Source organism: Callorhinchus milii, unplaced genomic scaffold (genome assembly GCF_018977255.1).
Source record: "Callorhinchus milii isolate IMCB2004 unplaced genomic scaffold, IMCB_Cmil_1.0 Scaffold16, whole genome shotgun sequence".
Taxonomy (NCBI): Eukaryota; Metazoa; Chordata; class Chondrichthyes; order Chimaeriformes; family Callorhinchidae; genus Callorhinchus; species Callorhinchus milii.
This window is the reverse complement of record NW_024704757.1, coordinates 6,917,165-6,943,000: the sequence shown is the minus strand read 5'-3', so window position 1 is coordinate 6,943,000 and position 25,836 is coordinate 6,917,165. Positions and strand designations below refer to the sequence as shown.

At 56.1% G+C, this 25,836-nt stretch overlaps 4 protein-coding genes across 4 annotated transcripts in view; 3 read left to right on the top strand and 1 right to left on the bottom strand.

The window, feature by feature from the left end:
* Positions 1 to 1,602: 1,602 nt before the first annotated feature.
* On the bottom strand, positions 1,603 to 10,269 carry dctn5 (dynactin 5). Its single transcript, XM_042341028.1, has 7 exons — positions 10,168 to 10,269; positions 7,449 to 7,517; positions 6,944 to 7,062; positions 3,726 to 3,837; positions 3,393 to 3,495; positions 2,664 to 2,783; positions 1,603 to 2,249 (listed from the first exon to the last, which is right to left on the bottom strand). Exons 1-6 carry the CDS (start codon positions 10,213 to 10,215, stop codon positions 2,686 to 2,688), a joined length of 549 nt encoding a protein of 182 aa, XP_042196962.1. The 5' UTR covers positions 10,216 to 10,269; the 3' UTR covers positions 1,603 to 2,249; positions 2,664 to 2,685.
* A 472-nt stretch (positions 10,270 to 10,741) lies between these two features.
* On the top strand, positions 10,742 to 21,818 carry palb2 (partner and localizer of BRCA2). Its single transcript, XM_007905819.2, has 15 exons — positions 10,742 to 10,828; positions 11,405 to 11,464; positions 12,288 to 12,387; positions 12,794 to 14,058; positions 14,908 to 15,280; positions 15,885 to 16,226; positions 16,574 to 17,109; positions 17,873 to 17,953; positions 18,114 to 18,272; positions 18,489 to 18,574; positions 18,738 to 18,896; positions 19,037 to 19,153; positions 19,840 to 19,927; positions 20,607 to 20,764; positions 21,311 to 21,818. The coding sequence occupies exons 1-15, from the start codon at positions 10,781 to 10,783 to the stop codon at positions 21,552 to 21,554; spliced, it is 3,816 nt and encodes a 1,271-aa protein (XP_007904010.1). The 5' UTR covers positions 10,742 to 10,780; the 3' UTR covers positions 21,555 to 21,818.
* A 360-nt stretch (positions 21,819 to 22,178) lies between these two features.
* ndufab1b (NADH:ubiquinone oxidoreductase subunit AB1b) overlaps positions 22,179 to 25,836 on the top strand; it is a 5,678-nt gene continuing 2,020 nt past the window's right edge. The window contains 2 exon segments of the mRNA NM_001292789.1: positions 22,179 to 22,354; positions 23,837 to 23,959. Coding sequence (NP_001279718.1) covers positions 22,187 to 22,354; positions 23,837 to 23,959 — 291 coding nt within the window. The 5' untranslated portion in view covers positions 22,179 to 22,186.
* si:ch211-14k19.8 overlaps positions 24,153 to 25,836 on the top strand; it is a 14,889-nt gene continuing 13,205 nt past the window's right edge. Inside the window, exons 1-3 of the mRNA XM_042341158.1 lie at positions 24,153 to 24,406; positions 24,464 to 25,315; positions 25,691 to 25,797. Of these exons, the coding sequence (XP_042197092.1) occupies positions 24,153 to 24,406; positions 24,464 to 25,315; positions 25,691 to 25,797 (1,213 nt within the window). The remainder of the gene's footprint in view (positions 24,407 to 24,463; positions 25,316 to 25,690; positions 25,798 to 25,836) is intronic.

Here is a 25,836-nt window from a genome sequence, read left to right as displayed (position 1 = left end):
GTGCTGTGCCTAATTGGCTGCCACGTTTTGCCCTCAAAGTGTACAGGCACTACCCTTTACAGTATATCCTGTGAAGCGCTTTGAGACACCTTGAAGATATGATAAGGTGCCATGTCAAATACAAAGATTATTATTATAAACAAGGATTTGTCCTTGGGTACAGGTGAGGACAGAGTTGGGTTGATCCTGTGCATTGTGATTAAAAAATCATGTTTTTCCACCCAGCCAAAGATTCCAGATTGATTTTTTCCCCCTGATTGATGATCCTGGGAAGATTGATGATCCAGGTGGCTGCTCCCTCTCCCAGTTGTTCTCTTCCTGAGAGGCTGTAATTGTACGTTCTGTTCTGTACGAACACTCACTCGGCACCAAGGCTTCCTGTCCTGAGCTGTTTCTGTACTGTCCTGAAATCAGCCATCAATAATCATCTATTTGTTCTCACTGTCCACACAGAGAAACAGTACTAACACACACACTGTATCCGGGAGTGAATCATTCCTTGTTATTGGTGTGCCCTGTACTTACAGGAGCTGGGACTCACACACATGCACAGAATCCCACTCCATAATAATATAATCATCCTTTCCTTTGATAAAGTGCATTGTTGAAATGTCTCAGAGCTTCACAGAATATATTGGAAAGTGGATTGACTGTGTGTTCCGTGGGTGAAACGTGGCTCAGTGGTTAGAGCACTCGCCTCACAAGCAAGGACCCGGGTTCAATTCCTGGGCAGGGCAAAATGTTAGGCAAGTTTCCTTACTCCACACGCCTCGGTTTACTTAGCAGTAAGTAGGAACCCGGTTGTTAGTTGATCGGCAGATCACTTTATACAGTTACTACACTTTACAGTATATTCCATGAAGCCTTTGAGACATCTCAAAGACGTGATAAGCCACTGTATCAACAACTTGCATTTAAGGAGCACTATATCAAATGCTATATCAAAGGATTATTATTATTGGACAAGTATTAAAGCAGGTGTTTGTTAATGAAACCTCTGGTTTGTTTGTGAGATGTCAGCTGTGGGTAACACTAATGGAGGTTAATGGATTGCAAGGCCGAGTTTGTTTATTGCTGCACAATAATATCCTGTTGGCAGGGACGGCTCAGTGCCTCAGTAATTCGTGCTGGTTATGTGATGCTGCTTAATTAGATTCAAGCACCAGTGACTGATTTCCATCCCAATGAAGTGAAAGGGGAGTTTTGAGTGTGAGGTCAGCTCTGGGCTGCATGAGGGGTGTATGTTCCCTTTGACCCTGTGGGGGTGGGGGGAGGACATTGAGAGCGAAGCTACCCTTTGATCGTTCCTCATGTGTGAGACCTTGCTGTGCACACGCTGGCTGCTGCATTTGCACACGAAAACAGTCACTACACTTGACTGTAAATCCCGGTTAACAAATCACATTTACACTGCGCATTTCACATCAGAACATTCCAAGGTGCTGGTCAAACATCTTGAGATGGGCCTTGAAGTAGACAAGGGAGGGGGTGAGGCAGAGGGGTTCTGGGATGGTGTTGTGGGGGCAATTGTAGCCTTGAGAGATCATTGACTGCACACCTCTCTCTAAGCACAAAATGTACTTAGCATGAAAACAAGAGGCAGAAAGTGCTGAATATTTATTGTGTTCACCACATAAAATTCATTCTGTCACATGGCTGATGTTACATTACATGATCAGTGTCTCTGCCCCCCCACCCACCTGACACAGATCTCCTGAGACAGCTGAGCCCCTGGGAAGTGGAGGCAGAGACCAATGTTTTATACTAATAAATAAGTGTCCCTGTAAGTGCTACAGAAGCCAACGGGAGCCATGATGGCAGTTTATAAAGTCAGAACATTGTGGTTGGTACAGAACAGCACAGGAGTGACAAGGAAATGATTAATATGGAATGTTCAACAGGCAACGCACCAGGACCCATAGAGAGAGAGAGAGAGAGACAGACACACACACTGCACATGTGAGCGAGAGAGAGACTCACACTAGAGAGGGCACTGAGAATGAGGGGTGGGGAGAAAGAGTGATAGAGATAGTGGGGAGCGAGAGTGAGCGAGGGCCTTGAGACGTGGATGACGTTCTCTCTGCTGTCAGGAGCTGTTCGTGCTGTAAAGGCTGGGGAGAGGCGCCATCGTGGCTCGGTGTGGGGGGGGCGGGGGTCGACAATGTCCGCTCCAGCCTCGCCCACCCACCACCCCCCTCCACGCTTGGCACGGGCCCTGCCTCACCTCCAGGTTCAGGGGCAATTTGATTCTGCAACAAAATGTTTCAAACAGTTACTACAATGAGAATATTCCCCCCCCCATCCCCAGGCGAGTTATAGAAACATAGAAACAGGAGGCCATTCAGCCCCTCGAGCCTGTTCCGCCATTCTATAAGATCATGGCTGATCTGTATTTCAACTCCAATTACCCACCTTTGCCCCGTATCCCTTGATCCCGATCTAACAAATATCAATCCACCTCAGTCTTGAAAATGTGAATTGAATCAACCGTAATCCACAGCCTTTTGTGGGAGAGAGTTCCAGATTCCCACTGCCCTACAGTTACAAACTGGAAACTAATCTCGGGGATGGAGGAGGGGAGTGGGCGGTAGTGAGTTTAATGCTCCACTTGAGGGGGTCAGGAGAGGATTTTGGGGCAGCGCTGACCCTGCCCCACCCCGTACCTGCTGACCTCGCCCCCAGCCATCAGATCTGGGAGAGTGGCAGGAACTTCTGGTAGTAACTCTTAGTGACGTCAATCATCAGCTCCTGTGTGCACTCCGGGAGCTCGCCAGCAAACAGCCCTGTAACAGAGAGAGCGGACCGTCTCATACACACACACACAAACACACACACACACACACACACAGCAGCCCGTCACACACATGCACAACAGCCCGTCACACACACGCACAGAAGCTCGTCACACACACACACAAACACACACACACGCACAGCAGCCCGTCACACACACACACAAACACACACACACGCACAGCAGCCCGTCACACACACGCACAGCAGCCCGTCACACACACACACAAACACACACACACGCACAGCAGCCCGTCACACACACGCACAGCAGCCCGTCACACACACGCACAGCAGCCCGTCACACACACGCACAGCAGCCCGTCACACACACGCACAGCAGCCCGTCACACACACGCACAGCAGCCCGTCACACACACGCACAGCAGCCCGTCACACACACGCACAGCAGCCCGTCTCACACACACACACAAAGCACTTCACACACAACACATATAGCACAGACTGTCACACACACGCGCGCGCACACACACACACACACACACACACACACATGCACAGTCGTCGACCCCCTCCCCCCATTGGGTGATAAAGAGTGGCAGTGCTGAGTCAAGCAGCGGCTGATGGCAAACTCTCACCTGGGCAGCCAGAGAAGATGGTGAAAGGTGGCACCACGGTCTCCGGGGGCAGCACAGTGTTTGCCAGGATTTTACAGCAATCCTTCAAAACACATCTTCGACCCTGAGAGAGAAAATCATGTCAGAGAAAGAGAGAGAGAGAGAGAACTAGAACAGGAGACAAGAGAGTTGATGGATCCCTTGAAATTGCACACACTGCGCTGCCGCCCCTCCACCCCAGCCTTATTGATAAGAAAGAAGTTCTCGAAGACGGATAACGAGAGTAAACACCTCCGCCACACAGTCACTGCTTGTGACCCTCCCACCCCCACCCCATGGCGGCAGCTGACTTACGATCACGCAGTTCTTGCCGATGTGAACGTAGGAGCCGATTTGGGCGGCGTTGACCACACAATCTTCCTCGATGAACACGTGGTCCCCGATGTGCAGTGGGAAGAAGGCGACTCTGTGACACACACAGAGAACAGGCAGAGCCAGGGTTACACCAGACCTCACACACACACACACACACACAACACTCACTGAACTCAACAGTAACAACAACAACTTGGATTTATACAGTGCCCTCCACGCCGGGCGGCGTCTCCGAGCGCTTCACAGTAACGGATCCCGGGGCCGAGCCAGGGGGAGGGGGAGGAAGGTGACCAAAGGCGCAGTCGAAAAGAAAGGTCTTCAGCCGAGACCTAAAATAAAGGAAGATAGGGGGCGAGGTGAAGGGAGTGAGGAAGGGAGTTCCAGAGCCTCCGGGCGTAGTGGCTGAAAGCACGGCCGTCGAGGGTGGGGCGGAGGACTTGGGGGTCAAAGAGGAGACCAGACCCGGTGGAACAAAGGTAACAGACACTGTTGTGAGGAGAGAGGAGGGGTCAGAGAGGTAGGGGATGCAGAGGAGTGGAGGGATTTGAAGACAAGGGTGAGGAACTTGAAGTCGATCCTCTCTGGGACAGGTTCAGGGGAAGGGGGGTCTGGAAACCCACTATGACCTTCGCTGGAGAGTAAACGTAGGCGACTCCACCTCTCCCACCCCCACACACTGGCTGCTGCGGTTCACCCACAAAATACACATTCACTGCACTTTACTGTATATTTTGTGAAGGGTTTTGAGACGTTTCAATGTTACATTAAATGCAAGGATTATTATTATTATTATTTCCTAATTCCCCCGCCCTCTCCACACTCAAGTCAGGGAGAGTTCGGGGATGTGTTTCATTACACAAACTGGAAGGGGATGGGGACTAGGACACTGGGACTCGTTTAAGAAACACTTGATGCTGTTGGCTGGTCAGGATTGGAAGAGAATGGACTGAAAGTCTCTCGAGATCTCTCACAGCGGTTAGCACACATTATTATCGGTTAGCACACAGTATTATCCACATGAATACACAAGGTCATTGTATTTGAAGACATGGAAACAGCAGGCAGCGGGATGCTGAAAGGACACTGCATCCTCACAACACATCCATTAGCACCTTCCTATCACCCACGTCCTCTCCTCAACCCAAACAAAATACCATATCTCAGGGAACACCATGTTCATATCACAGCAAGACTTTGCCATCAGCATCCTGACTGTCACAAGCTCAGTGTTCTGCTGCTCACTTTAAAGGCAACATATGGTCCCCTTCTCTCTCAAAACAATATTTTCAGATAATAATACTCCTGTTCTCCACCACCAACCGGCTCCTCTGCCCTCCCCGCCACACCTCGCGGATTCTTTCCCCTGAATTTCACTGCAAGAAAATGCTGGACTTGCTCGAGTCCAAAATCAAGGGAATCCGCTCAGCTGCCACTGCCCCTCCAACTTCCACACCCTCCCTATCCCCACCCCACACAATTACCCACCCGACAATTACCCATCCCTCCTTCCACACCTTTGAACCTGTCAACCCCTCCTCTGTCTTCACCACCATAACCTCCACGAAGCCTACCACCTGCTCCCTGGAACCCATCCCCATGGAAACTGCTCTGGGCAAGGTCACAAATGACATCCTGACCATGTGTGACCTGGGCTCCCTCTACCTCCTCGTCCTCTCCGTCGCCTTTGACACCGTGGACCACTCAATCCTCCTCCACTGCCTCTCCAGGTCCTACCTTTCACACCGCCCCCACTTCATCATGGCAAACAGCTTCTCTCCAGTCCCTGCACCGTCTCGTACGGCGTTCCTCAGGGCTTTGTCCTCAGTCCCCTCCTCTTCATCCTCTACATGCTCCCCCTTGGTGATATGGGGTCAATTTCCACATGTATGGGGATGACACCCAACTCTATCTCTCTGCCTCCTCCCTCAACTCCAGGGCTACTGGCGTCCTGACCGACTGCCTGTCCGACATCAAGTCCTGGATGAGGGACAACTTTCTCCAACTCAACGTCAGCAAGACCGAGGCCCTCCTGATTGGCTCGCGCCAGCGCCTCCGCACCTTGGGCGCTGGCAGCATCAGCCTCCACGGTTGCACATTCAACCTCACTAAGCCAGTCAGGAACCTGGGTGTCTTGTTTGACCCTGAACTGTCCTTTCTCCCCCACATCCGGCAATGACCGGCACTGCCTACCACCATCTCCGCAACATTGCCAGACTCCGCCACTGCCTCACCCCTCAGGCTGCCCAAACCTTCACCCACTCATTCGTCACCTCAAGGCTCGATTAGGGAAACTCCCTCATCGGCCTTCCCAACTCTTCCCTTCACAAGCTGCAGATCATCCAAAACTCTGCAGCTCATGTACTCTTGTGCACCAGGCTCCATGACCCCATCATTCCCACCCTCGCCCAACTCCACTGGCTCCCCAACCCCCAGAGGATCGAGTTCAAGATCCTCGTCCTCACTGCTAAGGCCATCCATAGCCTTGCCCTCTCCTATCTCTCTGACCTGCTGACTCCTTACCAACCTGTTGGTAAGGAGTCAGCACTCCGTTCAGCGGACTCCGGCCTGCTCCATGTCTCCCGCCTGACCATCGGTGGCCAGGCTTTCAGCCTCTCTGCCCCCACACTCTGGAACTCCATCCCACGGTCCCTTCACCTCACTTCCTCCCTTGCCTCCTTCAAGGCCGGTCTCAAGACCCTTCTCTTCGATCGTGCCTTTGGTCGCCCTCCCACCTCTCTGCCTTCCCTCACCCCTACACCACCCCTCGCTCTTGCTTGGACCCCCAACACCTGACTGTTCAGCGCTTTGGGACGTCCTCCCGACGTGAAAGGCACTTTATAAATGTAATTTTGTTGTTGTTGTACTTTCATTTTGATATCAGAATGTCTCGAAGGGCTTTGCAGGATTTCACTGTAAAGTGCAGTGACTGTATTTGCAGGTGAATGCGGCAGCCAATTTGTGCAATGACCCGCAAACATGACCGATATTATCTGGGGGATTGTCAGCCAGGACACAGGGAGTGACAAAATCCTTTCCATTTTCCAGTGGTGCCACACGTTTCCAGAAGGGGGCGCTCCGTGGCTTCCCTCGGTCTCTTCTTACCCCCAGTGGTCAACTCATGTTTAGCACAGGGAGCCTCCAGCTCCCCGTCCCCTCCCCGCGATCCCCCTCCCCCCCCCCACCCCCCCCAGCCTCACCCTTTGCTGAACTTTTTGAAGGGAGGGCGGATGACGCTCCGGCTCTTGATGACACAATGGCGTCCGACCCGCACGTTGGCCAAATCCCCGCGGATGATGCAGTCGTTCATAACAATCGTCTGAGGGACAGGAACAACAGGAAGAGCAGTGGGTTCTGTGTCACATGTGTTATCACCCCCATCCTCACCGCGTCTACACCCTCCTCACTGTGTGTAACCCCGTCCCCTCACAGTGACACTGTGTATAACCCCCTCAAGCCTGTTCCGACAATCTTTTAGATCATGGCTGATCTGTACCTCAACTCCATTTACCTGCCTTTGCTCCATATCCCTTGATACCACAGTCTTGAAAATTTAAATTAATCCAACATCCACAGCCCTTTGGGTGAGAGTTCCAGTGACCCTGTGTGTAATCCCGTCCCCTCACTGTGACAGTGTGCATTGTGTCTGGTTGTCGCGAGTAGGCTGTGGCTGACGGCTTGAGCTGTGATGCAGTGAGCACTTACTTTCCCATTGAGGACGATGTTCTGGCTGCCACACAGCACGGACTGTCGGCTCACTTTGTTCCCAGACGCCTGAAAAAAACAAGCCAGCAGCTCACATTAGTCTAGACTGGGGCTCAAAATGCTAACATGGCGCTTTATGGGCGGGTCAGCTGGGAGGTGGGTGTCTGACACACACGGAAACCCGTCACCATTGTGCTTAAGAGTCTCCAAACCAAACTGCGAATTCCACTCATCCCACCTACACATGGAAATCCCAGAAACAGATTGTTGGAATGGAATGCGCTCTCTCTCTCTCTCCCTGGACGGACGCCCCCTGTTTACCTAATTCCGGAGAGTATTAGGCGCAGGTTGGCGAGAGCCAAGACTTGGGGGGGGCCCAGAGTGTGCGTTGGGAGTAACTGCTGGAGTCTAACCAGCTAAACCAGCCATTGATATCGCTGCCTTGCCAACTTTCCCGCTGCTTGTCCAGCTGGGACCATCCTTCCTGTTAGGGTTGGAACCCATCCCCTTGTGCCTGGGAGGTGGCAGCTCTGCCCAGCTCGGGGCTGGCTCCCTGAGGAGGAGCTGCAGCAGCCTGGGGCATTCGGTCTGGGATTTGGACACAAGCTGTGGGTTGGGATCAGGAGGGGGGTGGAGGGCAGGGATTGGGGGTTGTGGAGGGCAGGGAATGGGAAAGGGGGTGGAGGGCAGGGAGTGGGGAGGAGGGGTGGAGGGCAGGGAGTGGGGAGGATGGGTGGAGGGCAGGGAGTGGGGAGGGGGGGTGGAGGGCAGGGAGTGGGGAGGATGGGTGGAGGGCAGGGAGTGGGGAGGGTGGGTGGAGGGCAGGGAGTGGGGAGGGGGGTGGAGGGCAGCGAGTGGGGAGGGGGTTGGAGGGCAGGGAGGGGGGAGGAGGGGTGGGGCTGTGGATGGAGAGGTTGGGGGAGGCAGTGTGGGGTGTGGGGCTGTGGGATGGAGAGGTGGGGGAGGCAGTGTGGGGGTGTGGGGCTGTGTGGGGGGGAGGCAGTGTGTGTGGGGAGGCAGTGTGGGGGGTGTGTGTGTGTGGGAGGGGTGTGGGGGGGCTGTGGGGGGAGGCAGTGTTTGTGGGGGGGCAGTGTGGGTGTGTGTGTGGGGGTGTGTGTATGTGAGGGGGGTGTGGGGGGGAGGCAGTGGGGGGGTAGGGCTGTGTGGGGGGGTAGGGCTGTGTGTGTGTGGGGGGGGGGCTGTGTGGGGGGTGGGGCTGTGTGGGGTGTGTGTGTGGGGGTGTGTGTGTGGGGGAGGCAGTGTGTGGGGGGGCAGTGTGGGGGTGTGTATGGGGGGTGCTGTGGGGGGGGGTGTGGGGGGTGTGTGTGTGTGGGGGGGGCTGTGTGGGGGGTGTGTGTGTGGGGTGTGTGGAGAGTGTGTGTGGGGGGGGTGCTGTGGGGGGGCAGTGTGGGGGGGTGCTGTGGGGGGGCAGTGTGGGGTGGGTGCTGTGGGGGGGGGAAGTGTGGGGGGGGGCAGTGTGTGGGGGGGCTGTGGGGGGGGGCAGTGTGGGGGGGGCAGTGTGGGTGTGTGTGTGGGGGGGGGGTGTGTGTGGGGGGGGTGCTGTGGGGGGGGCAGTGTGGGGGGGGTGTGGGGGGTAGGGCTGTGTGGGGGGGGCAGTGTGGGGGTGTATGTGGGGGGTTGGGGCTGTGGGGGGGCAGTGTGTGTGGGGGCGTGGGGCTGTGGGGGGGGCAGTGTGTGGGGGGCAGTGTGTGGGGGGGCAGTGGGGGGGCTGTGTGTAGGGGTGTGTGTGTGGGGGGGTGGGGCTGTGGGGGGCAGTGTGGGGGGGGGTGGGGGGGCTGTGGGGGGGTAGGGCTGTGTGTGTGTGGGGGGGGTGGGCTGTGTGGGGTGTGTGTGTGGGGGGAGGCAGTGTGTGGGGGGGGCAGTGTGGGGGTGCTGTGGGGGGGGGGGTGTGGGGGGTGTGTGTGTGGGGGGGCAGTGTGGGGGGGGCAGTGTGGGGTGTGTGTGTGTGGGGGGCAGTGTGGGGGGGGGTGTGGGGGTAGGGCTGTGTGGGGGGCTGTGTGGGGGGGGCAGTGTGGGGGTGTATGTGGGGGGGTTGGGGAAGTGTGGGGGGGGCAGTGTGTGGGGGGTGCTGTGGGGGGGGCAGTGTGTGGGGGGGCAGTGTGGGGGTGTGTGTGGGGGGTGCTGTGGGGGGGTGTGTGGGGTGGGTGTGTGTGGGGGGGGGCTGTGTGTGGGGGTGGGTGTGGGGTGTGTGGAGAGTGTGTGGGGGGGGGGTGCTGTGGGGGGGGCAGTGTGGGGGGTGCTGTGGGGGGGCAGTGTGTGGGGGCAGTGTGGGGTGGGTGCTGTGGGGGGGGGGGAGTGTGGGGGGGCAGTGTGTGGGGGTGCTGTGGGGGGGGCAGTGTGGGGGGGCAGTGTGGGGGTGTGTGTGTGTGGGGGGTGTGTGTGTGGGGGGGGTGCTGTGGGGGGGCAGTGTGGGGGGGGTGTGGGGGGGTAGGGCTGTGTGGGGGGGGCAGTGTGGGGGGTGTATGTGGGGGGGTTGGGGCTGTGGGGGGGCAGTGTGTGTGGGGCGTTGGGGCTGTGGGGGGGCAGTGTGTGGGAGGCAGTGTGTGTGGGGGGGCAGTGGGGGGGCTGTGTGTAGGGGTGTGTGTGTGTGGGGGGGGGTGGGGCTGTGGGGGGGCAGTGGGGGGGCTGTGTGTAGGGGTGTGTGTGTGGGGGGGGGGGGGGCAGTGTGGGGGGGCTATGGGGGGTGACCCCCTCTCACCGTCTCTATATACTCCGCTTTGTTGTACAGGATCTCACTGAGCTCCATCCCGCAGCCCGGACCGGAAACACACTCACGCGCACTTCCGGTCCTGCGCACTGGCACCAAACCCAAGGCGGGAAAGTCAGATTGTGAGAGAGAGTGAGAGGGTCAGAGAGAGAGAGAGGGTCAGAGAGACTGGGGGGAGGGGGTCAGAGAGAGAGAGAGGGTCAGAGAGACTGGGGGGAGGGGTCAGAGAGAGAGAGAGAGGGTCAGAGAGTGAGGGAGGGGGTCAGAGAGAGAGAGAGAGGGTCAGAGAGAGGGAGGGGTCAGAGAGAGAGAGAGAGAGGGTCAGAGAGGGGGAGGGGGTCAGAGAGAGAGAGAGAGGGTCAGAGAGACTGGGGGGAGGGGGTCAGAGAGAGAGAGAGGGTCAGAGAGACTGGGGGAGGGGGTCAGAGAGAGAGAGAGGGTCAGAGAGTGAGGGAGGGAGGGTCAGAGAGAGAGAGAGGGTCAGAGAGACTGGGGGGAGGGGGTCAGAGAGAGAGAGAGAGGGTCAGAGAGACTGGGGGGAGGGGGTCAGAGAGAGAGAGAGAGGGTCAGAGAGAGAGAGAGAGGGTCAGAGAGACTGTGTGAAATGGAGGACGGTGGGAGAAAGAGCTTCAGCTGCGAAGAGAAAGAGCAGGTGAGAATTTTCCTCACTGACTGTCACTCACCTCCTCTCCCGCCCGCACCGCATTCATAACAATAATAATAATAACCCTAGCATTTTATATAGATAATTAATAAATACATCCTTGCATTTGATATAGCGCTGTATAGCGACGTCTCAAAGCGTGTCACAGAATATACTGTAAAGTGTAGTGACTGTGTACCCCGTGGGTGAAACGTGACAGCCAGTTGTGCACAACAACAACAACAACAACAAAATGACATTTGTGCAGCACCTTTCATGTTGAAAGGACGTCCCAAGGCGCTGGATGTGCACAGCAGTGTCCCACAAACAGCCATGGATTGACCAATTTTATTTGGGGGATTGTTGGCCAAGACACACGGAATGAGAGAGAAACCCCTTTCTCTTTTGGAATAGCGCCACAGGATCTTTAACATCCATCGGGCAGTTGGGACCCCAGTTTAATGTCTTATCATTTGTGTTCTCACCTTGCTCTGGCTCAGTGAAGTACTTTGATACTTTCCTATGTGAAGGGTGATATGTAATTACCAGCTGTTGACTGTTTTGCGTTTAAACTTTCAACCACAGCTGAAGCAAAGACTGGCCTTGCTGAAAAAAGAATATGCCAGGACGGTGCACAAGCTACAGGTAAAACTTTTCATATCCAGACAGTCACCCGTGTGCTCAGAGAGACTGCAGAGATCAGCCTAGTCAGCACACATCAGGACAGCCATTCTTCCTGCTCAGCTCCTGTTAACCCTGCAAGCCAAAGCCCTAACGGATCGGGTGGTCCTAGCTGGACAAGCAGCAGGAAAGCTTGCCAGGCAGCAATATCAATGGCAAGCTGTGCGGTTTTAGCTGGTTGGACTCCAGCCATGGCACCACTGCACACTCTGGGCCCCTAAGGCTTGGCTCTTGCCATCCTGCCCCTAATACTTTCTGGAATTAGGTAAGTTTCCCTCTAGGAAGAGAGAGAGTGAACATTTCATTCCAATTACAGGAACATTTCCACGAATGTGGAATTTTGTCTGATTCAGAGACTCTGAAGCACAACAATAGGTTTCCGCATGAGTCAAGAACAACAAACCCGTCTGATAATAATAATAATCCTTGCATTTGATATAGTGCTTTTCACGTCGAGAGAACGTCCCAAAACGCTTCACAGAACACACTGTAAAGTGAATTGACTGTATATTTGTGGGCGAAAGCGGCAGCCAATTGCGCACAGCAATGTCCCACAAACAGATTGAAAATGACCAATTTATTATTATTTTTTTTTTGGAGGGATTATTATTAGGCTCTGTGTGGAGTAAGGAAACTTGCCCAAGGTTTCGCCCTCTGCCTGGAATTGAACTCAGGTCTCTCGCTTGCAAAGCCAGTGCTCTAACCACTGAGTTACAGGACTCCACACCAGTGATCACCAGTCACCGTGTGCTAACCTGTCTGATCACTTCTGTCTCTTTATCACCAGCGTGCACAGAAAGCCGAGCGAGTGCGGAGTCATGTTAAAAGAACAATTGCGAAGCAGAACCAGTTGCTTGTGGAGCAGGACTCGCCCCAGCCCACAACAGGTAGGTTTACAGATGGCTGCCAGTCACCACGCTGTGAAATCCAGGGAACGTACACTGCAGCTTCCTTCATTACTGCCCATTGAATAATAATAATCCTTGCCACTGATATAATAGCGCATCATCACGTCATCAAGACGTCTCAAAGTTTCACAGGATATACTGTAAATTGGAGTGACTGTATTTTGTGGGTGAAAGGCATGAGCGAAGGTGATTTTTTTTACTGTAATGTTTGCCTGGCTTGTTTCACATCCACCTCCCAGTATTTACATCGGCATTTACATGTGAATATAATAATAATCCTTGCATTTGATAAAGCACCTTATCGTGTCTTTAAGACGTTTCAAAGCGCTTCACAGGTTGTACTGTAAAGTGCAGTGACTGTATTTTGTGGGCGAATCTTTTATAGAAGGTGAGGAGGAGACCTCCGTGCCGGACACACGTCAGGCCCCGCCTCCTGGGGCCCGAGTCCCCGGGGAGAGCAGCAGAGAGAGAAAAACACTGGTGACATTTAACCTGGAGCCACAGGTCATTGACCCCATCAGCCTGGACCTAAGCTCGTCACTGAGGAGTTGTAGTGGAAGCGCTGAGGAGAGTTCCAGCGACCCCTCTTCAGCCAATCAAGACCCGGGCGCCAGGGGCCCCGGCAAAGCTCCCAGTCGCCTGAAGCTAAAGAGAAGACGGGGTCACGTAACTGGCTGTGCCGGGGCTGCAGCTCTGTCTGCGGGTGTCAACCAGTTACAGTGTCCCGTCGTCACCTGCAACAGTACCCACCTCTGTCAGCCGCTCGCCACCACGGGGGCAGCCGATGGCGATAGACACAGCTCTCCGCTGGTGCCCCCAGGTGGCGAAGAAGACCAGGCGGCTTCAGGAGGCGTTGTGCACAGGTGTGATGGACCTGGGGAAACAGTTGGTGGGAACATCGAGTGTGCGGCTGAGCGGGACGATGGGACCGGGAGCCAGGCCAGGCCTCTGCCACTCGCGGGGGACAGTACGGGGGGAACTCAGGGGGCGCTGGACAGTGAAGCCCCCGACAGAGTCAAGCAGGGTGACTGCGGTCGCCTCACTGAAGGCAATGAAGAGATCAAGAGCAGCGATGGAGGTGATGCCGTCGGGTCAGAGAGTGCTGTGTCCCAGGTCGGAGCCGGTACCAGAGCCAGTGTGGTGCCCTTTGTAGGCCCCCTGAGCTCCTGCACCCTGGTCGAAGGGCTGCTCTTCCCAGTGGAGTATTACGTCAGGACGACCAGACGCATGTCACAGCGTCAGCGACAGGTGGACCTGGAGGCCGTGATCCACAGCCAGCTAGGGAAGTCCCGAAGCCGCCACAGGGGGAGATGCGGGGGACTGGGGCTGGGGTGTGAGGTGATGACTGGGGCCTCCGGTTCCCCCAAGGTCGGAGAGGAATTCAGTGACACCCAGTTACTGTTCAACAGCCAGGAGGAGGCTGCCTCCCCGGAGCAGGGTGACACTCCGCAGCCCACAAAAGTGATTCAGTCAGCCGGAGGGCAAGTTGGGAGGAGAGCGAGAGGGCGGAACACTAGAGCTGGGCTCCCTGAGACTCCGGCTTCCAGAGACGGAGAGGCGACCGAGCGGAGGCCTGCGGGAGGCTGTGTGACAGAATGTTCTGCCGGAGACTCTGTGGCATGTGATATCTTGAGCGAGAAGGAGAACGAGGTGAGTGGAGAGGTCGCCTTTCATCCAGCGCAAACTACCTATAGCTGATCGTTGGCAAGATGGAAGCCATACTCCTCAGCTCCCGTCAACGTCTTTTGTCCTGCGGCTCTGATCTCCTCAACCTCCTTGGCCTGTCCCTCAGACTCACCGAAGCTGTGTGTAACCTAGGGTCAGTTTCGACGCACAGGTGTCCTTCTTTCCCCACGTCTGGTCCCCGACCAGGACCACTTTCCTCCATCTCTGTCACATTGCCCGGCTCTGACCGTACCTCATCCCCAACCCAGTTGAAACCCTCGTCTACGCCGTCGTCACCCCCCACCTTGACTATTCGAATGCCCTCCTCTCTGGTCTCCCCAGCTCCACCATCAGCCGGCTGCATACTTACCCACACTAAACCCCGTACTCCCATTACACCAGGCTCCACTGGCTCCCTATCACAGAACGGATTTATTTCAAGATCCTCTCGTGGGTCTACAAATCCCTTCACGCCCTGGCACATCCCTATCTCTACGACCTGCTTACTCCCCACTCCACCAACCACTGCCTCCGCTCGATTGGCTCCGGCCTCCTACTTCTCTCTCTTCAGTAGCCTGGGCTTTCAGCCACTACGCCCTGAAGCTTTGGAACTCTCTTCCCCCAATCCCTCCACCTTGCCCCTTCCTTCCCCTCTTTGACTGTGCTTCCAGCAAGAACAAATTACAATTGTGTAGCGCTATTTCACGTCGGGAGGACTTACGGTCACCTCCTCCCTCCCCCAGCTTCCGATCAGACTCCATCACTATTAAGCGCTCTGAGACTCTGCCAGGCGTGAAGGACCCTGTGTAAAAGCAAATTGTTGTTGTTTACCAGCTGGGGACGAGCACTAAAGATCTGCCCAGGAAACGCGGGGGCTGTAAGCACCCTCTGGTGCCCAGTGCTGGGAGCTCCAGACTGAGCAGACACAAGCCGGTGCTGGAGCCTTTGGGGAACGCTGGGAAGAAGGAGGCTTTCCCCAAAGTGGCCTGCGGGGAGCAGCCTGGAGCCGTTGCTCCGGAGCCTGATGTGGGATTGAGCAGCGACACTGACTTCCGGGATATGATCCATGAGACTCAGCAAGTGGCCCTCGCTGGCTCGGTGCTGGGGAACAGGCTCCTTCTCCCTGTGCCCACTCACTCCCAGGCCGGAGGGGAACCCGGGGGGCAGCGGCGGTCACAGCCCAGGCGCAGGGCCAGCCTGGCCAGAGGTGAGCTTCATATCGAGGAAATCCCATTTACGTTTAATACATTTCCCCTACAAAATACACAGTTACTATACAGTATATTCTGAAGCGCTTTGAGATGTCCTGACGACATGAAAAGGCGCTGTATCAAATGCAAGGATTATTATTATTTTCAATATATTTTGAGGCATTCGGAGTTATTATGATTATTAATAGCAGCTGTGAAAGTACCTTGCTCGCTTAACTGAATATGTGAAAAATCAGCACCTTGGGATGTTCTTCCGACGTTAAAGAAGCTATATAAATGTGATTTGTTGTTGAATCGTGTTTACTGTAATTTGAATCACCTAACCTCCCGTCCATCCTGAGCAGTGGAAAATCTCGTCTCCAGCTCTTCGCTGACTGACTGAGGCTCTCGCTGACTGACTGACTGACTGACTGAGGCTCTCGCTGACTGACTGACTGACTGACTGAGGCTCTCGCTGACTGACCGACCGACCGACCTACCTACTGAGGCTCTCGCTGACTGACCGACTGATGCTCTCGCTGACTGTCTGACTGAGGCTCTCACTGACGGACGGATGTTGCTGGTGAAAGCATTGCTGAGAGGACTTGTGTCACACGACAGGTAATGGCCTCCACAAAGCTCCCAGCGACTGCAGGAGAAACGCAGACATGGAGCAGACCTGCTCACAGCCTTTACTGCCCGTCAGTCGGCCCCTGGTGAAAAGGCTGTTCTGTAGCCTGGAGGTGCAGCACTTTCAGCTGCCGGACGAGGAGTACGGGCGGCTCAAACAAGAGAAGCTGCGAGGCCGGGCACCGGGGGTCGGCGAGGCCGGGCCAGGCTGTCCACCGGAGCCCCAGGCCGAGCCCGAGCAGCGGGATCCTGAGCATTTGGAAAAGACGTGTTCGCAGGAAGAGCCGGTGGGGAGGCAAACTTCAGAGGATGTAGAGCAGCCCCGCACAGCAGGTACAGAAACTCGGTCACATGCACACCCCTTACGCAAAGCACACACACAACCCTCACACACACACACTGCGTGCGGGCACACCGCATGCGCGCACAACCACACCCCTCACACACACCCCTCACATACAACCACACCCCTCACACGCACCCCTCACACCCAACCACACCCCTCACACACACAACGACACCCCTCACATGCACCCCTCACACACGCGCGCACAAACGCACATGCAATGCTTCGTGGAGCAACACATTACATTGAGGTTCCGGGATGAGCACTGAACATATTGTGGACTCAGTGAATATGACTGATTGTGCTCTGTACTGACGCCATGCTTCTCTCCTAGAGAGCTGGGAATGCCAACATTTCCTCGGGACCCCAGAGGAGCCGACATGTAACATCCCGCCTTCTGTTCAGCAAACGCAGGGAGAGAGAGCAGCCTATGAGCTGTCCCCCTGTGAGCTGCTGGCCACACCACCCTACATTCTACCTTCACAAAGCACCAGTCAGCCTGTGTGCAGTGTGACCAGCACAGTGTTCCCATCACTTGGCCTCACTCCAGCCCCCGGCTCTCCCCAGTATTCCGGTGGCTTCTCGCAGAGCGAGGCAACGGCCCCACAGAGCACCGGGGTGGGTTCCCAGAGACCAGAGGCCGGAGGCCAGGGCTGTCCTGCCGCATGTCTGGTGAGCAACACGGGAATCCAATGCATAGTGTCTGTCCAGGATCATCCTCACCAGCCTGGAGAGGAGCAGGAATATGCCGGAGAGGAGGCTGGGGAGGAGACGGTGGCTGCTGGCTTTGAGGATGTAACGAGCTCCCACAAAGCAGCCGTGGGACTCCCCGTTGTGGGGCTTCCTGAAGATGACTCAGTGATTGAAGAGGTAAAATAAAAATAATAATAATTCTTGCATTTCAGGTCGGGAGGACGTCCCAAAGCGCCTCACAGAACACTGTAAAGTGAATTGACTGTATATTTGTGGGCGAACGCGGCAGCCAATTGCGCACAGCAATGTCCCACAAACAGTCGTTGATTGAAAATGACCAATTTATTATTGGTTTTGGTTTTGGAGGGATTATTATTAGGCTCTGTGTGGAGTAAGGAAACTTGCCCAAGGTTTCGCCCTCTGCCTGGAATTGAACTCAGGTCTCTCGCTAACAGTGCTCTAACCACTGAGCTACAGTACTCCACTAAAAGCTACTGTGTGCATGTGAGAGAGTCGTAGCTCCTGGTAACGGAGCTGGGAGAGGGGAGTGCGTGGTGTAGGAGCTCAGGCAGGGAGTGGAACCTGATGCTGGGAAATTTGGGGTGACGAGTATTAAGAGTGAGATGTAATACTTTCCGGAATTAGGTAAAGCCGGATGCATCCCTCCAGAGAGAGAGAGAGAGCGCATTCCATTCCAACAACCTTATTTCTGGGATTTTCATGTGTAGGTGGGATGAATGGAATTCTCAGCTTGTTTGGGATACTCTTAAGCATAGTGATAAGTTTCCGCATGTGTCAGATACCCGGCTGACAAAAAAATGGTGAGATCAGATCCAAAAAACTGGAGGAACAGGCTGGATGGGTTGGATGGTCTCCTGTTCCTGTGTAATGTTTTTCGAGCTCCTTTGAAGTGATTTCAGCACAGATTTTCTTGCTGCAGGAAAGTGATTGTGGCCCAAGTTGTGCGGCTGGGAGGCAGCGAGGAGCAGAGGAGCCACTGCGGTTTATGGCTGACATTCCGGTGAGTGTCAGCGGCCTCCAGCCAGCTCTGGGAGGAGAGCTGCTGCTTGTTTCTCTCACGTGAATCACCGTCAATCAACGAACAACCGAGTTCCCACTTACTGCTGGGTAAACAGAGGCATTTAATGCCTGGGACTTAATGAAACGCGTGTGTCTTGCAGAACCCATCCTCCTGTGTGACGGACGTGTGCAGTTTGCTATGGGGGGTGAGCGGGAGCAGCGCTGTGTGTGTCGCCATCGCCTTGGAGTTGACCGTGTCCCTCTGGGCCCCACAGTCTCGCGGCCACTGGGACAACATCCACACCTGGGTCTTCAAGGAGGTGAGAGCGCCCTTGTGTGGTGATCGGCCAGCGGTTCCTTCAGCTCCGGCCCTGAGCCTGAGGCTCGTCTGAGAGTGAGGAGGCATGTCTGACGGTGAGGAGGCATGTCTGACGGTGAGGAGGCATGTCTGACGGTGAGGAGGCATGTCTGACGGTGAGGTGGCATGTCAGTGTGTGACGGTGGTTGTGTACTGAAGCCTCTCGCCCTTTCTGCAGGTTCCTGTAATTCAGCTGGTTCCACTCCCAGGGGCAGAGAATGTGCTGTGTGTGGCGTTCGGAGACCTGGAGATCAGGGAAGTCAGGTAATGACTCCAGTGCGCACTGAGAGACTGTGATGGGGGGTTGGGGGAGGAGTGTGAGCGAGCTAAGCCTGTGGGGGTGGTGGGGGGTAGGGGGAGATGTTTGACACATACTGCCTCTCTGGCTCGATGGCTGATGCTGTTTGTGGGCTGTGTGTGTTCTCAGTGTGCTGTGCTGCGCTGACGGGAGCTACCTGGAGCCCAGCGTGGTACAGGCGGGAGAGATAACCGCAGTGCTGGGCCTGCGGAAACACAGGCTTGTCTGCTCCTGTTGCCCCCTCCAGCAGCAGCGAGTGGAGCTGCTCACCATCAACACAGCAGGCAGGTCAGAGCCCGGGGTGTGGGGGGGTTGGGTGCAGGAGAGTCACATCTGAAGACTCAGTTAAGAAGCCTGGCATGGTCGAGGTGCAGTGTGGGTTGGGGTCAGGGACGCTGTGCTGAAATGGGGGTCTGTTCTGTCCGCAGGCGGGAGGTTGGGGTGCTGTTGCAGTCGCTGCGAGAGGAGATCCTGGCGTTCAGCGAGGTTGAGGGCGAGGAGGAGGTGCTGCTGGGATCTACCAACACGAGTGACGTTGTATTGTGGTGAGTGTGGGGCTGCCAACACCCTCAGCACCGCTCTGCCTCTGACGCTCACAGTCCAGGCTGACGCTCCAGTGAGGTGCCGGGGGGGGGGGGGTGAACCTCATTGTCGCAGGTGCCGTCCTTCAGATGAGACGTTAAACCGAGACCCCATCTGCCTGTTCAGCTGGAGGTTAAAGATCCTGTGGCACTGTTGGAAAAGAGAAGGGAGTTTCTCTCTCCCGGTGTCCAGGCCAACAATCCCTCAAATAAAATTGGTCACTCACTCCATGGCTCCCTCTTTCTCTTGGTATCTGTCTGCTTCCTTCCCTCTCTCCTGCTCTCACTCGCTAGATTTCTTGGCTGAAGAAGGGATGTGCTGTTGTGTTTCATGCCCTGGCACCTCCCTATCGCCAACCTGCTGACTCCCCAACCCACTCAATCGTCCCCTCCGTTTCACCATCGGCGGTCAGGCTTTCAGCCACTACACCCCAAAACTCTAGAACACTCTCCCTTTATTCCTCCAAGTTACCCCTTCCTTGTCCAACTTCAGGTCGTGCCTGAAGAACTTCCTCTTCGGCCGTGCTTACGGTTCCTCCCGCCCCCCCCACCCCGGTTCGGTGTCGTGCTCCGCCATTGCCAAGTGCTCTGGGACCCTGCACTAAACGAGGGGCGCAGTACAAATGCAAGTTGTTGTTGTCCTCCCTCAGGAACGTAAAGACCCGGCAGCTTCTAAAGAGGATTCATCTGAGCGACAGCTTCCCCGGCACTGTCTGCCACAAAGCCTATTCCCAATGTGTAAGCCCCGGCTGTCCACAGTGTCTTTCCTCTGATGAGGGTGGGGGCGGGCGGGCGGGTGGGGGGCGGTTGCCAACCTTCCAGGATTGTCCCGGAGTCTCCAGGGATTAAAGATTGATCTCCTGGATGGACACTGTTGGGAGCGACTGTACGGGAGAACAGTCACAGGGACTATCGAACGGTGGATCAGATTTATCCTGTTCTCAGCTTGTTTCATACAAACCTGGAGACTCTATAATTGAGCCAGGGTTCAAGCAACGTGCGCTCACTCGCCCCTCTTATTGGTCTCCCGGTGCTGTGACTTGTGTTCTCTAACTACCGTGAAATCAGTGTTGCCTCACTGTCCGCTAGAGACCAAACCGAACCCTGGCCCGCAAACAATTGCAATGTGTTGCACTTTCAAAAGGAACGGAAGCAATTTTCGAAATGGATGATTTTTGAGTCGCTCCGTAGTAAATTTGTTTGGGAGTAACTCAGTCCCTAATAGCATCATGTCATGTGTTAAAACCTCCCGCTGTACGTCCAGCCAGAGTTAGGGACCCCAGTGTGTGGGTGAGAGATGCTGCTCAATCCCCACCCTCAGCGTCTCTGTCCCCAGCATGTCTGCGGCCTGTTAGCCAGTGTGTTTGTGCTGGGAGTGGGTGTGATCGCTAACCTTATTTTCCTTCTGTGTAATCAGGGATTGCTGTTTGTTCTGCTGATTCACCGCTACGCCAGGGCCTGCCAGCTCCCCGGCCAAGATCAGCTTTCAGTGTCGACACTGGTTGCCATTAATCCCCTCAGTGGTAAAAGTCGCCCTGTCATGTCCTACTGTCTGCCGCCAGAGTGCAGAGGAAGGTAAAACAACAAATGACATTTACACAGCGCTTTCCAGGTCAGGAGGAAGTCCCAAGGCGTCAGGGATTTGGACCCGAACTGGTGGTTGGGATCAAAAGGGCTGGAGGGCTGGGTGGGTGGGGTAAGGTGACCAAAGGCGAATTCGAAGAGGAGGGTCTTGAAGGAGGCAAGTGGGGAGCAAGGTAAAGGGGGTGGAATTCCAAAGAGTGGAGGCAGAGGCTGAAGGCCCAACTGCTGATGGTTGGGGGACGTGGAGCAGGCCGGAGCCTGCTGGGCGGATGGAGTGGACAGGCTGATATGGAGAGAGCAGGTCACAGAGGTAGAAACATATATGCTATAAGATCATGGCTGATCTGTACCTCAAGTCCATTTATCTGCCCTCGCCCTGTATCCCCTAATACCCTGACTTAACAAATATCAGGTAGGAAGGAGCAAGGCCGTGGAGGGTTTTGAAGGGCCTTGAACTCGCTGTGGCTGAGTCACTTTGCCACAGAGACAGGAGAAATGGTTTGTCTGCTGAAACGAGAATGTTTATTTGTTAAGCAGGTACCTCAATGGGGATGTTAAGGACCGGTTGATCGCGGCAGTTGTGACTCCGGGATCCTTGGCGATATGGGACATGGCCTCCGGCCGGCTTACAGCCATGTTGTCGCACTGCCCTGATGTTTCCTGGTCCCTCTTCCAATGGGCAGAGACAGGCGCCTGCCTCCTGGCGGGGAAGAACGACGGGACTGTGTACATCTACAGATACGCGGGAGTGCCGGATACCGGGACGTCCCTCCAACCCTAGAATTTTATTCAAAGGAAACGTTTAGTGCTCGTTGATTATTTCTATCCCGTTTGCCTCGTTGTGTGCCTTTACCTACTCAGGGAGTAAGAGAGGTTGAAATGCAATACAATATTTGTTAAATAGTTTATACGTTGGTTAAAACTTGTGCTTGTACAAATAATAAAGTTTTCCAAGGTTGGGAATGATGTGCTGGGCTGTTTTGACAGTGTGTGACTTGACCGTTTGGGGTGGGATGGGGCAGTCTCGCCCTCCAAAAATTATTTTGAGAGAAGATTTTATAGGAGTGCCACTTAATGTCCTTATTAATGTCCTCAAAGCGCTTTGAGACGTCTCCTCGACGGGATGTGGCGCTATGTCAAATATGCTGGAGTAGCGCCCCCTGTGGCCGGAGGGGGAGGTGGAGGAGCAGCAGCGCCCCCTGTGGCGGAGGAGCAGCAGCGCCCCCTGTGGTGGAGGAGCAGCAGCGCCCCCTGTGGCGGAGGAGGAGGAGCAGCAGCGCCCCCTGTGGCGGAGGTGGAGGAGCAGCAGCGCCCCCTATGGCCGGTGACGGAGGAGCAGCAGCGCGGCGGGATCTGGCGCGTGCGCAGTGCTCACTACGCGCGGTGCAGGCCGGGATTCTGCCCAGTTCCAAGATGGCGGCGCGTGTCCTCGCTCGCTGTCTCCGCTCGCAGCAACCTTGGAGCGGCCCGCGGGCCGGGCTGGGAGCCGGGGCCTGGCCTCGAGCTGCCGGCACCGTCACCACCAGCTACTGTCAGCGGGTCTGCAGCCGGCGGCCGCCTCTCCCGGGGCTCACAGCCCAGGTACAGGCCGCGCGGGGCCCAAAACCTGCGTGACCTCCCGCCAACCCGCTCCCTGGGGCCCCGGGACCCCCTCAGCCGCGCCCCCTGTGGCCCCGGGACCCCCTCAGCCGCGCTCCCTGTGGCCCCGGGACCCCCTCAGCCGCGCTCTCTGGGGCCCCGGGACCCCCTCAGCCGCGCCCCCTGGGGCCCCGGGACCCCCTCAGCCGCGCCCCCTGGGGGGCCCCTCAGCGGGCGGAGTCTGACCCCGAACCGGGGGGGAGGGGGAGGTGACCGTAAGCACAATCAAAAAGGAAGGTCTTTCAAGGTGGGGTTTGAAGGTGGGGAGGGAGGGAGGGAGGGAGGGGGAACGATTAGGGTAGAGAGTTCCATAGTTTCGGGGTATAATGCCTGAAGGCACGGCCACCGGTGGTGGAGCCGCGGTTCCGAGGGACAAAGAGGAGGCCGGAGCCGGCCCAGGGGTGGCAGCGGGTGTTGGAGTGGGGGGGTGAGCAGGTTGGAGAGGTCGGGAGGTGCGAGGACGTGAAGGGATTTCAAAACGAGTGAGAGGATTTTGAAATTAATCCGTTGGAGCCGGGGGAGGCTGGCAAGGACTGAGGCGATGGGGGGACGGAGATTTCTTCGGGTGAGAATCCGGGCGAAGGAGTTCTTAGTTAGTTGAACGTTGTGTATGATGGAGCTGAGGAGACCAGCGAGGAGGGGATTGGAATACTCCAGCCGGGAAGTGATGAAGGCGAGGATGAGGGTTTCAGCAGCTTTTGTAGTGAGGTATGGACGGGGGCGGGCAATGTGATAATAATAATAATAATAATAATCCTTGCATTTGATATAGCACTTTTCAGGTCGGGAGGACGTCCCAAAGCGCTTCACAGAACACACTGTAAAGTGAATTGACTGTATATTTGTGGGCGAACGCGGCAGCCAATTGCGCACAGCAATGTCCCACAAATAGTCGTAGATTGAAACTGACCAATTTATTATTGTTTTTGGTTTTGGAGGGATTATTATTAGGCTCTGTGTGGAATAAGGAAACTTGCCCAAGGTTTCGCCCTCTGCCTGGAATTGAACTCAGGTCTCTCACTTGCAAAGCGAGTGCTCTAACCACTGAGCTACAGGACTCCACTGGAGGTGGAGGAAGGTGGTCCTGGTCAGGGAACGGATGTGGGGTCGAAAGGAAAGCTGGGGATCGAACCTGATGCCTAATTTGCACACGAGTTTGATGAAAATATCCCCTGTGAAACGCTTTGAGACATCTCAACAACATAATATGGCACTATATCAATTACAAGGATTATTATTATTATATTGTTAAGTGACGACTGCTGGCAAGTGTGCGTGCGAGGGTCTGTGACCTTGTACAGCCCGTCACATAGCATAACATCTCAGAGCACTGGACACAGCGGAACTGTCCCAGTGTGCATTATCACCATGTTCATTTGGTTCTGGTAATGTGTGTAAGTGTTGTGTTTCCCTCCCGTGTCCCAGAGCTACGGGCCAATTGTACAAACCTGTCGCCAGTATTCGGATATGCCGCCCCTCACGTTGGAAAGTATTCAGGAACGAGTCCTCTACGTACTCAAACTGTACGACAAAGTCAATCCTGACAAGGTAGAGCGACAACTTTTTGTTTAATAAAATGTGTTAGTTATTGACACAACCGGTAAACACTTGTTATATATGCGTTTTGCTTTTCTGCAGCTCTGGGGGGGGGGGGGCAATCACTGCATTGTGATGGGGATCACGGTGCTGTCAGCTCCCCTCGGGCGGGGAAGTGGGGAGAGAGTTGCAATTGCTTATTGTCATGGGGCGCAGAGCCTGTGAGCAGATCACTTGCCTTTTGTTGGACAGAGAACTGGAACGGCGGAGACAGAGACCGGGACTTCCCGAACAGAGACGGAATGTCAGGGACAGAGAGCAGTACCTTACAAACAGAGACCGGAACACCGGGAACAGAGAGCGGAATCTCGCAGTCAGAGAGCGGACCTTTGCGGACAGACACTGCGACGTTGGCCACAGAGACCGGAATGTCAGGGACAGAGACCAGAGCTTCACGGCGTGAGACCGCGACACGGTGGACGGAGGCCGGAACCGTGTGGACACTGACTGGAACAGAGACGGGAACGTCGGGAAAAGAGAAGGGAACATTGGAGACAGAGACCGGGACTTCCCGAACGGTGACCAGAACATTGCGGACAGGAACCCGAAAATCAAGACCACGGACAGGAACGTCAGGGACAGAGACACCGGAGACAGAGACCGGAATGTCAGGGACAGAGACACCGGAGACAGAGACCGGAATGTCAGGGACAGAGACACCGGAGACAGAGACCGGAATGTCAGGGACAGAGACACCGGAGACAGAGACCGGAATGTCAGGGACAGAGACACCGGAGACAGAGACCGGAATGTCAGGGACAGAGACCCGACCCTCACGGACAGACACCGGGACACGGTGGACGGCGGTCAGTATGTCGGAGACAGAGAGTGTAACGTCGCAGACGGACACCGGAATCACAGAGACAGAGACTGGAAAATCAGGGACAGAGATGGGAACGTTGTGGACAGAGATGGGAACGTCGGAGACGGAGACGGGAATGTCAGGGACAGAGCGCAGACCGTCACCAACAGAGACGCGACCGATATGGACAGGAACTGGAACGGCGGAGACAGAGACCGGGACTTCCCGAACAGAGACCGGAAAGACGTGGACAGAGACCGGAATGTCGAAGCCAAAGGCTGTAACGTGGCAAACAGTGCCCCGGACACCAGGGACAGCGACCGGTACCTCGGGGGCGGGTGTGGGTGTCACAGGGCCGGAGCCCCGGTCAGCAGCCGGACACAGGGCCACAGCCACCGTCACCATGGAGACCGAGACACCAGAGAGGCCGAGCGCCGGCGTCACGGCGACACCGGGAGGCCCGGGGCCAGGGCCGGTGGTGGAGGATCAGCCCGCGGTGCTGCGAGGTGAGGGCGGGGCCGCTTAGGGGTGTGGCCGAGGACAGGGTCTGGTGTAGGGGGCGGAGCGGAGGGCGGGACTGATGTATGGGGCGGGGCTGGGAGCAGGGGCTGGGGTGGGGGGTGGGGGTCTGGGGGCTGGGGCTGGGGCGGGGTGGGGCGGGGGGCTGGGGGCGGGGCTGGGGGGCGTGACCGGGGCTGAGGGCGGGGCGGGGGCGGGGCTCTGGGGCGGGGGGGGCGGGCTGGAGGCGGGGCTGGGGACTGGGGGCGGGGCTGGGGGCGGGGCTGGGGGCGGGGGCGGGGCTGGGGTAGGGGGCGGGGGCGGGGCAGTGACCGGGGGCTGAGGGGCAGTGACACAGTGACACAGTGGCTGTGTGTTCCCAGGCAGTGTGTGTGTGGCTGTACCTGCGGTGCTGCTCCTGGACAAGCCGCTGTCTCCCACTTTGGGGAATTCTCAATCAGAAAAGCTGCGGAAAGAGCTCACGGCCACGGTGAGGGTCTGCCACAACCTCAGCGGCTCCTCCTCCTGC